This window comes from Hippoglossus hippoglossus, chromosome 12 (genome assembly GCF_009819705.1).
Source record: "Hippoglossus hippoglossus isolate fHipHip1 chromosome 12, fHipHip1.pri, whole genome shotgun sequence".
NCBI lineage: Eukaryota > Metazoa > Chordata > Actinopteri > Pleuronectiformes > Pleuronectidae > Hippoglossus > Hippoglossus hippoglossus.
The window spans coordinates 10,643,829-10,660,183 of record NC_047162.1 but is presented as its reverse complement, the minus strand read 5'-3'; the positions used below and the strand labels follow the sequence as shown (position 1 = coordinate 10,660,183).

At 40.8% G+C, this 16,355-nt stretch overlaps 1 protein-coding gene across 6 annotated transcripts in view; it reads left to right on the top strand.

The window, feature by feature from the left end:
* Positions 1 to 16,355, top strand: part of rgs3a (regulator of G protein signaling 3a) — a 146,432-nt gene that overhangs the window by 14,545 nt on the left and 115,532 nt on the right. For 4 of the 6 annotated variants that reach the window (XM_034601884.1, XM_034601882.1, XM_034601881.1 and 1 more), the window contains exons 3-8: positions 1,462 to 1,512; positions 3,622 to 3,680; positions 3,765 to 3,859; positions 4,713 to 4,781; positions 7,833 to 7,893; positions 12,096 to 12,186. In XM_034601884.1, coding sequence (XP_034457775.1) covers positions 1,462 to 1,512; positions 3,622 to 3,680; positions 3,765 to 3,859; positions 4,713 to 4,781; positions 7,833 to 7,893; positions 12,096 to 12,186 — 426 coding nt within the window. Of the gene's footprint in view, positions 1 to 1,461; positions 1,513 to 3,621; positions 3,681 to 3,764; positions 3,860 to 4,712; positions 4,782 to 7,832; positions 7,894 to 12,095; positions 12,187 to 12,867; positions 13,153 to 16,355 lie in introns of those variants that run through there. The other 2 variants (XM_034601887.1, XM_034601886.1) reach the window with 2 other exon arrangements.

The following is a 16,355-nucleotide window of genomic DNA, read 5'->3' as shown; positions in this document are numbered from 1 at the left end:
TTATAATTATACCCTGCAATATAATGCTTACTGTGCAGTCATCCTGTGCCACTGCACTTTGTCCGACTATTTTCTCTACCCATAATATTCTGTCTGTAGTGAAAAAAATTATATTATGTAAATTATTTATATTTATGTACTCACTTTCTATATTTCATTTTATTGTCCTATAGTGAATTCCCCCAGCATCAATAATGTTTATCTTATTTTATCATTCAGTACTTTACGGCCTCATTATTCTGGAGCAGAGTAACTTTGTAAAAATTAACAGCTATCTCCAAAATTCTAAACTTAAAAAAGTAACACTTACCTTCATGACACTTTCTCAGTCTCCCACCACGAGGAGTGTAATTTACATGGATTATAAATGTCTGTTTTTACCGATCTCTCTCCTGCACAAAAATGTAATAAAAAGCACAGTGTGTTAGATCTTTGTTTTCCAGCAGCCTTTGACTGTATGTAGTCAATGTTTACTTGTGTAAATGTCCACTTTATACTGCAGCTTTCCTGAAACTCTTTTGTCCATCTGTGTTTACCATTTTCCTTTGGGTTTTGCTTATACTTGCCGTGTGATATAAATTGATTCTGGTACTCGTGAGACTGCTTTAGAACCACCTTTGTGTAAGGCAGGTTCAGACGCACCAGGAAGATATTTCAAACAGTGTTTTCACTTTGTTCTTCGACCTCAGCCAGCAGCACAAAAACCATGCCAAGTTCACTGTGGGAACGACAAACATCCCTTTTACCCAAGCTCTGAAGTGCCAGCAGTGTTATCACACAACGAGGCTCCCACATTTTAGCTGTAGACGGTGCTCTTATGAGCAGGATTAATTAAAAATTGCACAAAGCCAATGTTAACAGTGGCTATGTCAACACGGCTAACAAGTCTCCTAGAGCTGTGAGGAGACTTACAGGAAAGAGGGAGAGGAGGAAAAAGTGACAGATGATAGACTGTGGAAACACACACACACACACACACACACACACACACACACACACACACACACACACACACACACACACACACACACACACACACGCGCACGCACGCATTAACTCAATAACAAGAAAAGTAAGTAAACTAAAAACTAAAAAAAAAACACATTTTCAAACTTGTCTTGACTGACTTTTTGAGAGATAACACAATGTGACAGTGAAACAGATCTTTGCAGGCACAACATGCTGCACACACAAATGCAAGTGGCCCCTGAGGGCCTGCCAGTTCAAATTTTGAGGGTTCCAGGGAACAAGAACAAGAGTCCAGCAAGTCAATGTGACCAAGAAATTGAGGAACTAAACCAAGCAAAGCATCTCCTGGCTGTAGCTTCACCAATAGTTATGGTCTTTGCAAGAAAGAAAACAAGTGTGTTTCCCGAAATATCCAACCTCCATTAGGGTTAGATTTTGTAGCACATCTGTGATAACCTGGTGGTAACCTTCCTTTTCTCTTGTTTTGAACAGGTCAGCTGAAGCTGTCAATCGTCCAGGAGCAGGAAGTCCTTGTTGTTAGTGGTGAGTCACGCTAAGGGCTGTTTGTACAGAGACACAATACAATGTTTATTATTATTTCTTTCTTTATATTTTTGGGGTATTTTTCTTTATTGACTGGACAACTTGCGTGTGGAAGGGAAAAGGAGAGGCTAAGACACAGTGGGTGTCTTCTTGGGGCTGGTAACATATTATAAATAAAAATAATATCAAACAATTTATGTCAAACCATGGCGATCATAGATGAGAAAATACATAGTATAGAAGGGAGCTGGGTACATTAATCCAACAGTGGATGTTTCTGTCATTCCTGTGTTAATGGCTATTTACTCATCAGATGAGCTTCTTAGTATTTCCCCTCTTCCACTCTTTTCTATTTCATTACACAATTATGTAATGAAATGTCCAATTATTCCCCTTCAGTTAAATGCAGCGCTGGGGAATTGCACATTAAACCTTGCTCTTAAGATAATGCAACTCAGTATAACACCACCACTAAATACTTTTATGACTACGAGTTTGATCAACCCATCTATAAACACAAGCCTGAGGTAAATACATGTGTAAACAGTGTCTTGCTGGGACTGCGGCTGCTGTCCGCTCGGATACAAATCAGCATAGAAAAACCACCAACCAATGTATTATTTATGCTTCAGCTATGTTTTATTTGTCCATAGAAAATAATGCTTCTCTTTCATACCCTTTGAGATGCTCTGGTTGTGTATTGTGTGTAGTTGTGTTTTGCATTTGTCATCAAGTGTAAACTTCTGAGTTGAGCAGAGATGGAAGGAAGCTACGGTCAAACACAGTCACACAGGTTTGCAACCTCAAAACCTCAGTGTGTAGATGGGCGGATCTTAAGTTATTTATGTTGATAGATTTGCATAGTATGTGTACTCTGTATGTATTTATGTGAACAAGCGCACACCAAGCGTGAAAGTGTATTGTTCTGGTTTTCCAAATAATGTGGAAACGGAATGGTCACTACTAAGATGCAATGTCTTACTCCTAGGGCTTGGCAATAAAACAATATCAATAATTATCGCAATCGAATTTTCATCAATAGTAATTAAACACAGTTTTAAGACCTATTTCGATATAATGCTTACGCACAGAGAGGAAGTATAACACATAAATGATCTGCATCAGATTTGTATAATGTTTTGCTGTTGATCAAGTATGAGCAGTCATTCTCTGCTCATGAAGAAGAGTTTAAATCCACAGTGTTCACTCAGGAGGAAAAATCTGTCTTTAAACATAATAATGTGATAATGCCCAAATTCCCCACAGAATCGGATTATTATTATAGAGTCCAGTTTGGAAGTCTGTTTTTTTTAGTTTCTAATTAAGCGACTTAAGCTTTGAAATGATAGTGTGTTATACACGTGACAGCTACAGATGGCATTTGAGTTTACACAAAGAAACTGATATTGTATTAATTGCATCTTGTATTATTGACACGTTAGATTTCATGTAGATTATATTATATGTCTTTAAGAGGTTTATCAAGCTCTGCAGGCAGATAGCTGCTGAAGACCTGTCACATATTCTTATTATCCCCAAGCTAACGGCAGTAGGACGGAACCTCATTCAACGCTGTGCTGTGGTACAGGATAAAAAAAACACACAATAAAATGACTGCTGACAGTGATGAAGGCAGAAAAAATTAAACCCAACTTGAGCAGGTGTTCCTGTCGAGCTTGCAGATTTCCCTTCAGAGTTCACAGCCAATGGAATAAATTTAAAATGGTTTTCACAGCTTGTTATTTCAGCAAACAAAACAAAATATGGCCAAGTTAATAGGGGTCAAGTAAGCCATATTAAACATGGCAGCCACTCTTTCCCCCAATCAGATCAGCTTGCTCACTGCATACGGCAAAAAGTGCACATGCACACATGCACTACACACGTAAACCTGATCATGTTTTTTTTTTGCTGCAGACAAATATTCTACATCTTAATCTTAGTGGGTTCAATGTTGGTTCTCTATTTTGACCTTTTGACCCAGAATCTTAAAATTTGATGTGCATATCGTATAAAATTAATGAGACTAAAAAGTCAACAGTCCATAATATGATCTCATGGAATGAGCCGTTTCATAATTTATCCAGTTCTATTTTTATGTGTCCACAGTTCTGGAGGCGAGGGGCATGCTGGAAGAGTGCCAGGGGGCATGTGACTCTTATGTTAAGGTATGTGCAGAGAGAAAAAGCTCATGTGGGCAACGCTGGAAACTGGATTTCCTGTAAATTTGTCTTTTTCTCTGTGTTCTCCAGGTTGGCATGTCCCCAGACAGTGATCCTACAGACAGACAGAAGACTCAGATGGTTCCTCACTGTAGAAACCCCATCTTCTTACAAACCTTTTACTTGTGAGGATTCAGACATGTATTCTATAGTCATTGTCACAGTTTCTATAGCCATTAATCATAGCTAAACATTTTTATCTGCATGCCACCAGGTAAATAAAACCATGCTCCTCTTTGCTTTAGATATACAGAGCTTCTGACTCGTAAGCTTTTATTCAGGAACGCAGCAGGAGATTGTCTGGGTCGGACACGTTCACATCAACAGGAACATTTCTGTAACAGTCCACGTCCGTGCCAGGGTTGGCACCTGGGTAGAGCATGCAGGAGGCAGAATCTAACATGCTGCGGAGAGCAAAGTGTTTTTGTTTTCAGCACATCGACACTGGCATCAAACCTTATCAACAAAAGTTCTCAAATATCATCTTTCCAAATTGACATCTTCGTCTGCCTCCTCTAACTGCATTGTGTTCTTCCAGTTTGCGCCCGTTGTGTGTTGGAAACATCATCAACACGCCCACTCGCCTGCTGGGAATGTACCCACTCGCTTGCTAGTAGGAGATGTTATGGACATTTGCTTTCTCACATGGGGAAAATATGCGAACACTTGCATGTCTGAAAGCAGTTGAAGTTGTAGGTAAATGTTTATGCAACATTTCAGTCTGAGCAGTTCACATAGTGAACTAACGAGTTACAAATACTCTTTAAAGGTTTTTCCAGACTGAAAGAATTGTGTGTCGAGCTATACCACCACGACGTCCTCTCCTCTGTGTACAGTCGATTTTAAAGAGATTCATAAAGTTTGAGTGGCGCAAACGAAAGCAGACACGTCGGCACTGCGAGTGAAAATATGCCTTGTATTTGGCCTAAAGACAAAGTTAAAGAGGAGCTGACTTCTTCTCTTCCCTTTTGTTTACAGTGTTGTCAGTGAGACGGACCTTCATAAGAGACTGCTCTTCACAATGTGGAACTCTGACTCCACAACAAGGTACCTGCTGGTGATCGTGTGACTCGTGATAGTATTGAAGGAATGTGTTTTTGGGGGGTTTTGATTTTCATTCAAACTCACATTTAAATTGTTTATTTCCATGAAGCTGCGACACATCAGCGAGCGTAGTCACGAAGCTTCACTACTAGGTCAACAAAATTCCATTTTATAATTGATGTTCCTGCATATTGCTGTGTCTCCCTTGTCTCTGTGTATGTGTGTTTCTTTTCTATGCCTCTTTCTGAATCTGGCAGAGCGAATGTGTTACTCTCGCCTCTCTGCCTCATCAGACTTGTGCTGAAACAGGGTCATTGCTGGGGATCGAGGACATATGGTCGAATGAGTCACAAATTTTGTGTGCAATGTTACGTTGAGGGGACAGAAGAAAAGTATCACTATGTGCCGCAAATATTAAATAACATGACTTATATATATTTAACAGCTCTTTTCCATGAATGGAGAAGAATCTCTTTGAGCCCATTGACGTTCTTCAAAGTTTTTCTGCTGTTTTGAGTTGAGTAAAAACAAATACTACATACAAGGATGTATGCATCTGCACTGTATAGAGTGAAATGCTTGGTTCAGCTTAGATCATAGAATGATTATAAAGATAAAGACCTTTTTGGGACAGTTCCTGGGACACAGATTAAGAGCGATTTGCTCATCTTTGGTGCGCAATTAAGCCTCATTCACACCAAATGGTTGCTGCTGATAATTGGGATAAGCAAGGAGCGAAAAGTGGGTAATAATAAAGCCATCATTTACTATGTTTGTCAGATACAGAATTTGCTTTTTTTTCTTTAATCTGTTATAGATTTAAATTAACTCCAAGACACCAGGGTGGAGACTCAGAATCTAGGTTATGGTACACGCTAATGTATTTAACAGACATGCATGTGCTCCAAATCCACACAAGGACCCTGTGTTGAATTGAAAATTATATATATCCTCATCGCACTTGTAAACTCTGAAACTCTTATACCTCTGTGAGCAAAGGGAGTGTCGGGGAAAGGAAAGCAGGAATTTCTTATGTGATGAACGCAATTATAAGCTCAGAGGCCCCGAACGTCAGCGTTCAGGCAGGTCTGTTGCAAGAGCTAATTTAATGGTTTGGTGGAGACACAGGTACTGCAAGGATTTTTGCTCTGTGGACAACCTTTGTTTAATGTTAATGGGCTGTGCGTCGTGGCCCACGTAGTACAAGATGTTAAGATGTACAAGATGTCTTATCAGCATGAAACATTCCAGTGCAGAAACGGCTCATGTAGCACAAGTAAAAAATAAAGGACCATGTGGAGGATTCATTGTGCAGCAACTCGTACAAGACCATTTGTGTTTCTCACCTGCAAACATGGTCAAATGCGGTAAGTGGGAAGCACAATCAACCAGTGGCCTCTGCAGGAGTACACTTAATATTTGTATACATAAAGCGAAAGCCTGAAATGTCATTAAAAGGTGATTATTCGACTGGACGAGTGCTGTGGGGAAGTTGTGGAAAGCAAATCCTCTTTAAGCACCACAGAACAAGCCAAAGTGCCGCTGTAGCCAAACCCAGCTGATCCTTGCATGAATGTGAGCGCTCCTGTAATGTATGGACACAATGACACAACGTGCTGCAAAGAAAAGATCTACACTCTAGTGTTCACAAATCAAATCAGGGTGTCCCCTTTATTATTTCTCCACACCCAAAAACTATAGCTCGTGTAAATTCACATTGGTGAAATGAAAAGACGGATCATAGGAGCAGCGTTAAATCACACTGCTGTATTGTTCATATTGCATATGTGCACGTCGATGCTATATTTCCGCTTCCACATGGCATAACTGTTTATGTTGCAGCTGCTGCCCACTCGAGGCATCACAGAGCTCGATCAGTGTTTCACCGTGTTACTTTGAGGATGAAACAAAAGAGATGTTCACTATCATATGTAACAGAAACCTTTGGATTTTATTATCTATATCCTCCCTCTGTGTTCGTTTGTTAGTTTGTTTGATTATGGTGCAGACCCAAATTAAAATCCAGATCTAGCAGATTTAAATGTGTTTGGCCTTGGCTATTTTAGTTTTCTTATTTCATTCATTAATTTTGCACCGATAGTTTCACTATTTGTTCTTGGGTGTAGTGGAGTGCAGCACTATAGTATGTTTAGACAAAAAAAGGAAAAGTTCTCTATATTAGGATTGGGGTGTAGAGTTACTATTTCTCGACAGGATCTTGGTATTTTAATGGAATATGCCTTATTGCCACAATATTCTTAAATTGAAGCACTTTTCCCCCCTAGTAATGCATGGATGAAAAATACATGATTTATGATGTGCATAAAATGTAGGCTGCCTCTTCTGGTGAAAAAGTTTGGAAGGGCTGAATCTGGATTCTCAGGGAGTTGTGTTAGAATAGGCGAGTATGATCTCAGCAGGGTCTCCTCGACGTTCTGTAAATGCAGCAGAGCTTTTTCGGTCACTGGCTCATCCGACCGAGGGGATGGCAAGAAACATTTCAGGTGCTCATTCGCGCTGGGGGCCAGTTTGCCCTCAGCGCAGCATCTGCAGCTGCATTAGTCCAGCACAGCTGGGAGGATGTCGAGAGCTGTTTTTCTCATGTACGCGTAACTTAACATATCCCAACTCACTCCTCCACCACATACATGCCCATAAAGCTGATAATTAATTAGATCACTGTCACTTTTGTTGTTATTCATGACAAATGTTCCCCAAGTAGAGTGTATTTTGTTAGTTTTGTCCTTTGTTATGGATTATTTTGCTTCTAACAGCACCCATGGGATCAATATGGACTTTTCTTATTCGTTATAAAGATGTAGTTTAATCTGAGAACAGATTACATGTGACCAAACCTAAAGATGAAAAACACAATTTTTTACACAACATCCCATTGATTAGTTTAACTTTGCTCTTAGGTCTATTTGAGTAAATTAATTTGGGTCGTAGGAGACATTTCAAATGTCAGAACTGAATTAGATGACACATCAGCTTTATTCAGGGATATTCATCTATTTTTACTCTCTGTCTGTCTGTCTCTCTGTGTATCGAAAGGATGAGTGCACTGCTGGGCTGCCTGAGCTTCGGTGTCCGCTCCCTCATGGACAGAGACGAGGTGAGTTTGAACACGGATATAACAGATATGAGGATGATCGGCGAACCGTGTCCTCAGCGCCGTCTTTCTAACGTTACCTCTTCTCCTGCGTGTGTCCGTCCGTTAGACCGTGACTCTGACAGTTTACTTCAGTGTGAATGAATTCCAGTGACCTCAATAGCTGAGAAGAAACACTTTAGGGTTACCAGTGTTACCGCACAGGAACACTGCCGCCAGATACTGGAGCGAAACACACTTTGAGTCATTCTCTCCTCTGAAATGTCATGGGTCACACACACATGAACGTGACTTTTATGATTTAAGTCTCTCAGAGTGTCATGTCTTTCATTTATTAAAATAAAATGACACTCGGTAGCATTAAATGTTCCCCCGAAATTGTATCGAGCTGCACCAAAATGACTCCAAGACATCAGTCCTCTTAATATGTCAGATTTTCTTTTTCATCAAGATTCATCAATTATTCCCTGGGAAATCTGTGACAATCTTAAAGTGATTAAAAAAATAATTCCTGGATCTGCCCCTTTTGTACAGATCCGTGCCAAAATGTAATGGGTTCTTTCTTGGCCCATTTCCCATCTTTCCACCAAGTTTCCTGGAGAACTGCTCATTGGTTTTTGCACAATCCTGCTGACAAGCAAACAAACGAACAGACAGGCAGGGGTGAAAACATAACCTCCTTGGTGGAGGCAATAAAATAAAAGTTTGATTTGAAAATTACAGTGTTAGTGCAAAAATGCACTTTTACAGAACTTTGCGGTGTAATATTCCAATCAAATAAAATTGAGTATTTCCTTAGAGACAGTGTATTTCATGTCCTAAATCTGAACAAGCAGCGCATCATAAAAGCCCAAAGCTGATTCCTTTTGTCAGTCTCAGTTTGCTGTGTCCAAAAGTGTTCTCATCACACTTTGAGTGTAACTGCTGCTTTGGCCTTTGTGCTTACTGGCTGAACGCTGTCTAGTCTCACTGACACCGACACTAGAACTAGTTGAAAAGTGAGAGTAAACTCTTTGATATTCAGACTCTCTGTACCTACCAGGGGATGTGGAGAGGACAACTACTCACACACACACACCGACAGACACACACAGGTTGACACCACTTCTTCCCACACACCTACATCATAATAAAGAAGAACACTTAGCTCTCAGTCGTTCTCCCCAAACTGTCCCAGGTGACGGCAGCTCGAGATGAGGAGCTCAGCGTTGTGCTGTGGCTCAGTTAGATGAAATAGGTTCTCCTCGGTTGTAAAGTAAATGCACACATCTGCTTTTCTTAGCTCTTTGTCTTCACTCTTTAATTATTGAACCTTAATTCATCCATTTCTATCTTTCCTTCCCTCTCCGTTTGCTTTGAGTATTTGTTTTCCCTGCACTGTGCCACATACTCTCATTTTAAAAATGAAGCACACATTTTCGTGCTTAGTGCAGTAACCACTGCAAATTGTGTTTAATGCTTCAGTACTTCTGTTCTTTTGAGACAAAGTAAATGTATAGTATGCAGTATGTACAGTATGAGGACGTTATTGTTTATTGGCAAATATACCTGATTCTGCTTTATATTAAAGTTAGGATTGTTTTGTAAGTTGATTCTGAAACACTTTTATTTATTTTTTTTTATCAAATTAATTGACATCCTCTTCATGTCCTGATAGCCATCAATAAAGTTGTCGAGAAAAAGAGAAGCCTGTGTCTGTGGCCCTTGCAGGACTGTAATAAAAACACTATCCGTCTGTCGCTGACCGACTTGTGCGCACCATGCCCGTGCCCCCACCGCATGACTGGAGATGCACACTGCTGAAGCAGAGACGATAGCCAGTAGTTAGCGAGCAAGTCACTGCGGTGCACGTTCTCTCTCTCTCTTCTCTCTCGTTTTGCGGGTGTAGCTGACGGGAGGGGATTGCATGTATCGGTTGCAGATTTTTTTGTGTAGTGTAGCCTGATATTGCTTGTTTTCCAAGGTCAGCAACCCTGGATTTAAGCAGAGAACCCATGTGATGTGGTTAAGGCACTAATATGAAAGCCTCAGAGAAAATGAAGCAGCAGCTTTTACCCTTTATTTGTGGGCCTCGTCAGTTTGTGTACTTCCAGGATCAGTTGTTGCACTTTGCTGCCCTTCACCAGTCCAGAACTCTGCAGTCCGCCCTAATGAACCATTCAAATCTGAACGCTTTGTGAAGTAGATAATAGAAGTTCAGTAAAATCTTCAGTAAAAAGTTTTTCTTTCACATATGAAGGATGCAGCAGGAGATTGTCTGGGTCAGATGCGTTCACAACAACAGGAACATTAATGGAACCTTCATGCGAGGGGTGGAGCCTGCAGGAGGAAGGACATGACTGATATATTGCACTGCTGAAATCACAGTATTTTTGTGAACAGCACATAGACACTGCCGTCAATGTCACCAAAAGCTTTTGAAACTTGTCTTTCAAAGTTGACGTCTGCGTCCTCTACATTTCTTTTTTTCATCCGGAGATATTTGTATTCTTCGTAACACCAAATACACCCCCGCTCGCTGTCATTGTTTTGCTGTTTTCTCACTTTATAGAACTCATTTAGACATTTTCCGGACATTTTACTTTACTTTAGGGGGCTGGCAGGAAAAGTCGGTTAAATGTCTGGAGCAACTGACTCGGACATTTGCATTCTCACATGGAAACCCCTCTGGTAAAGTGTCTGGAATAGGTCCCGACTTCAGTGCATGTCTGAAAGCAGCTTTTTTTTATGTATATTTCTTTTGTCTCCGGCTTCAAAGGAAGCTCAGAGGCACATTTCATTTCAGTTTGAGTGACACAGAAAATGGTGTCTGCTTTCCGTTAATGATTGTGGTTGTTTTGTTTCTCAGACTGAGAAGTCAAAATAAAACTTAATTTGCTGTCGAGAAAGTAAAGCTGGAAAAACATGAAGCCAGCTGCAGATTTATAAAAACTCTCTCCACTGAGTTTTTTTTTTTTAACGTCCACATCAAGCGAGGCAAACAAACAAGGGAATTAAATTATATTTTAGTCAGGCTTATTGCTTCCTTCGTCTAACATTTATACCAATTAATATTTAATTAACTTGATACGCTAATGAGGGAGATTTAGCTTTGAATCACAGGGAGTTACGTCTCTACATCCATTCTTCTCCTCTGTTGGTCGTTTTCATTCATCCCTTACAAACCCATACATTCCTGGCTCTTGATCTTCTGGGGAGCTTTAGGAGACTCAACTTTTTTTTCTATCTCTCTCGCTCGCTCGTCTGTCACATCTTGTTGTTTGTTTGCACCCGTGTGTCACTTTGCGATTTTTACCTCTTCCTCATCCCCTGCTCTCTCCCTTCTCTCGTCTGTCTCCTGCCCGACTAACAGCTCTGTTGGCCCCATTCTTTCCCCCCTTTGTCACATGTGCAGGGTAATATTGAACGATGGCGTAAATCCCTCCCTGACTTTCAGGACATATGCCCTCCCCTCCCCTCCCCTTCCCTTCCCTTCCCCCTTCTTCTATACAAGTCCCCTGCCCGTCCTCCCCCCTTGTCCCACTGCCTGCAGTTATCTGTCCACTCAGATAAGATGCTTTTAAAATGGAGATTATTGTTACTGTCCATGGCATCACGGTATTCAGTGTAAAAGAGGAGACTGGCTGTGTGTGTGTGTGTGTGTGTGTGTGTGTGTGTGTGTGTGTGTGCGTGCATGCGTGCATGTGTGTGCTGTGGTGAATGTGTAGCACAGGGTAAAATGATGGCAGAGCTTATGATGGTGTTTTCATGTTCTTGTTTGCAAGACTGTGTCCACATCATCAGGATTACACATCAGACTCCCTCTGTCACGGCTTTATGTAACACACGTACTGTAGTCTGACACACACACGCACACGCGCACGCACACACGCATGCGCAGAGACACACACCATCTGGCCCACAAGGCAGAAGTGCAGAAGCGGGGGCATCAGCTGCTGGAATAAGCCAAAGCATTGTATGTGGTGTGTGTGTGTGTCTGTGTTCAGTGCTCACAGCCCTGGAGGAGCAAGCATGTGTGTGTCTGTACATGTTTATGCACTCACATAGAAGATTCATTTTAAATGAAGCACTCATTAGGTTGAATCCCCAAGCTTCAACTCAGCACTCGTGAATAGTCACACACACATGCACACACACTCACACTTGCATATACATATATAGACAGTCTTTGTGTGTGTGTGTGTGTGTGTGTGTGTGTGCTGTAGGAAGTTCAAGGATGGTACTACCTACTGGGGGAAGAGCTGGGGAGGAAGAAGCATCTTAAAGTGGCCACACAACACAACTGCCACACCACCGGTAAGTTAACTTGATAATTATTCATTATTCCGTCAATAAGGCCGGAACACTGATGTTTAGGACTGAGCATCAAACATTGGTACTTTTGATGAACTCACTGAAAAGTGTTTAACTAGCATCAGATTGTGTGAAGCACTGAAAGTTGGCATTTTATTTCTATTATCCATATTTTATTAAATTTTTGGGGGCATTGCAAAGGGTGTTTAACGAAGGTATAGAAAAATATACTCTTTAGGCATTCTGGCATCATTTGATATTGATTCCAAAAACTTTTCAAATTGTACAAAGCTCTGTTGGAGTTCTGGAAAACAGGATGACGATAAAAGCTAGTGTAGAAAAAGATGTCATAAAATAAAGATAAAAGCTATAACGACAGTGTTAAAGGGGCGAATGAAGCTTGAATATAATGGCGACACAACTTGGGTACTGTTACTACAAGCTGTATACATTTTCTCACATGTCTGTGTGCGCCCGGGGTGTCAGGCTCTCTGCTCTTAAGTCTTTATCAGCCTTTGGGTCGGGAGGTGGGGGTGACCGGGGAAGTGAGGGATTAAGAGAGGGAAAGAAAGAAGGATTGGGCGAGCGAATGAGGGAAAGACGGCGTGAGTAGGAGGGAGGGAGGAGTCTGGATGAAAGTGAAGCGTCACAGTTGCCAGAGAGAGGGAGAGAGAGAGAGAGAGAGAGAGAGTCGGAGCTCTCCTATACCGTTCGCTGCTAGACAAACGGTATCACACACCCACCCATCTCACACACACACACCCACACACACACCCATACTCTCATTCAGACACATTTGTTTGGAAATCTATTTTTCTGCTCTCCGCACCCGGAGTGCTCATTCTCCTTCTACTTATGTTTGCACTCACTCGTAGTTTCACATTGGGGGTGGTGTGTGCGTGTGTGGTTGTGTGTGTGTGTGTTGGAGTTATGCTACTCAGTGCCAGCATTAAGGGCAGCCTAGACTAGGTGAGTACTATGTTTGTGTTATTATTCTTGACTGTATCAAATGCACACATGGATATTTTGGAAGTTGCACATTGCATCGCAAAGCAGCAAATTAGCAGCATGGACCATTTTTTATTTTTATTTTTGGTGTGCTTTAGCTCTTTTATTTTATGAATTTTTTGTCTGATGTACTCTCTCCCTCCACTTCTTTTTCTTAACTCCTCTCATTGCTTGTTTCCCCCATCCGTGCATTTCTCTTTTGTGTGTTTATATTGTTGCTGACATTACTTTCAAACAGCCCTTTGTTACTCTCTGCATGCGCCGCTAATCTGTCAATTCTCATCTAATTTTCTCTCGCTGAGCTAAATTGGTCACAATTGCTTTCTATGGAAGACCACTTTAAGGAGCTTGGCTTACCCACTCGGTGGATTACTTACAGTATGACCCCACCTTTTGTGCATGGGACACAAACGTTGCACATCAGCACATACACATATATTCCCACATGCACTTTTTCACGCTTAGTACCGTTGACTTTCCTATTGCTTATAGCGTTTATCATAAGACACTACGTTACCCATCCCAATTTACACTGAACTAGGCTAATCTACCTCATGCAACTTTAAAATTAGTTTTATGCATCTGTGGATGGAACTGGGACAAGGGTATCAGATTGAGCAAGACTCAGCCAGCAGGAAACCATTACAAGGCTTGCATGAGGGCATCCTTATACTCAAGGGTAACACAGGCAAATTATTCTTTTAGCTTGTGGGATGAGAAGCTGCAGGGTGTTTTAACTATAATATTAGTAATGATATTCAGAAGGTGTGGGAAAGCAACTTTTTAAGTAAATTTCAGAGGATGTAAAGAGGATAAAAGAATGAAACCCTGCGTGCTTAGCAGTATTAGATGGATGCAGAATATTTTAATCTTACCGCGTGGCAATACTGCCCCACTACTGTCTCCTCTGATCCTTGTGTGTGGGTTTGTCTGTGTGTGAGAGGGGGGTGCATGCACTTGCGTGTAGCCAGCTGGCAGAATGTAGGCCAGGGACCGCTGCACCATGACAGGCGCTAACACGGAAATTAACAAAATCTCATTCATTAGAGTATCACTGTGTGTCCATCCCCTCTTTATCTCTCTCACTTTCTTTGATAGTCAATTTTATTTATGTTTCTCTCTTTGCCTCCGATTCTGAATATCCTTGAGCTTTTTCTCCGTCTCTTCCATTTCATGCCCCTCCCCTCCCTCACCTGTAGTTTTATTCATGTTCCACTTTGGGTTTGCTCAGACATCAAAGTTTATTAATCACTCTGACATCTCTCTCACTTGTCTGTTTGCCCTCAGTCCAACTATTATGTACCCAGGTATTGTGGCAGGATGCAAAAACCCATTTGCTAAACAAACAGTTCAATCTAACATTAACTTCCACCCAAGACCATGATTAGAGTTTATATTAAGAAACGGAGGTAGTAGGGTTGTACTGGGAGCTTGGCAGGCTCATCAGGTTCTTGTAATGCTTTGGTTTCAAGGCCAATTTCAAAGTTTTTCCTCTCGTCATCGCACCTCTGTTCCAAGCCACAGCAGCAATCTTTAACTTCCTTCAGTTTTTCCTGTAATTTGAATGTAATGAAGCTGAGACACATAAATCTCTTTATGAATATGTTTACCATGTGTTTTGGTTTCTCCATAAATGAGTAAACATCTCTATAGTGAATTTCTAAAAATATTCGTACCGAAAAGAAAATAATGCTTTTTTTCATCCCTCAATAAGAAACGGGGAGAAATGGATAAAGTGTCTGTCCATACGTCCATCCATCTGTCATCACTTTGCTTCTGCAGCAGAGCTGGAAAACCAGTTGGAATGTTTTCATTAAACTTCACAGTTTACAGGTTGTAAAGTCGTGGCCTTTTGCCATTTTGGGTTGTGACCTCAGGTAACTGTAAACGCATCAACTTATCTGCTCTTTCATGCATATGTTATCTCCTGATGACTCTTGTTTGAGTAAGTTGAACATAGAGTTTTATAAATAGTACCATAATTTATCTAACCTTTGAGCTGCCAGTGAGCAGTATTTGTTATATTTGTGGTCATGCTCAGGGGGAGCTGTGGTTGGATGTGTGCATTTTGTAATTCTGTTGGTTTATTTGTTTGTTCCTTTCTGTGCAGCACCCTGGGGAATTATGGTATGCACTGTTTGGGCTGGCAATATTCTGTGTAGCAATATTTTTGGTACTCTGTAGACTTTCCCTGAAGTCACATACGGGTGAGATAGATGCATGTACTGAAATTAACCCCAAAATAGAAACCAGTAGTATTTTGTAGATGCAAATTATTTAAAGATTTAATTTGCTCCAAATATTCACAAGATGCTACCATAATTTTAGGCACAAAAACAGTGAGGAGTATGGTTGGGTTTAGTGTTAGGTTTGTAAATGAATACTTAATACTAAATAATAATAATAAAAAAATTATAAATACTGTTGGAGTGACATGAATCCATTTTGGTTTTGGTTGGCCTCAGATTTGTTAATGATTAAAATGAAATGAACTTCAGCTACAACTTCTAGCATCACTCAGAGTCATCATCTCATTAATGAATTAAGTCCAACTTAAGTCAGAGTTAAAAATAAACTACTCCATGTTTAATTTCCATTTTCTGTTTAAGCATTGCATTATCAAACTGCTACAGTTCCTACCCAGAGTTTATATAATTATTTTGCAATGGGGAGATAAATACAAAGCATGTGCTCTGCCTGTGTAGTTGCATTTGAGAGAGGATTTACATTTAATACAGTTCTGAGTAACAGCTGTTTGGACATGGCAGCTGCACTGTCACAATCCTACAATCAATATCCTATTTGAAAGAAAGTCTAACTTTGTATGCAAATATCATCCGATGGAAAATATAAAAGGCTTGATCGTGAATGGATCCATGTTGATGTGCACAGACTCTGACCAGAGGTGCACCATTTGTATCAGTGTGTCTCACTAATCCCTCAGTCAGAGAGCTGTGCCAGTTCAAAGTCAGGGCAGTGCCAAGCCAAAATCCCTGGAGGCAGAATTATGTTGGACGAGGAAGTCGGCGGCACATCTACACATGATGCAGCATCGTCCTGACCTACCGGAAGGGAAGGAAACATAGTTGTCTTGGGGCATTCATTATGCAGAAATCTCTTCTGCTCAACTAACAAGTTTTACTTGTGTTGTCAAGTCTGATACA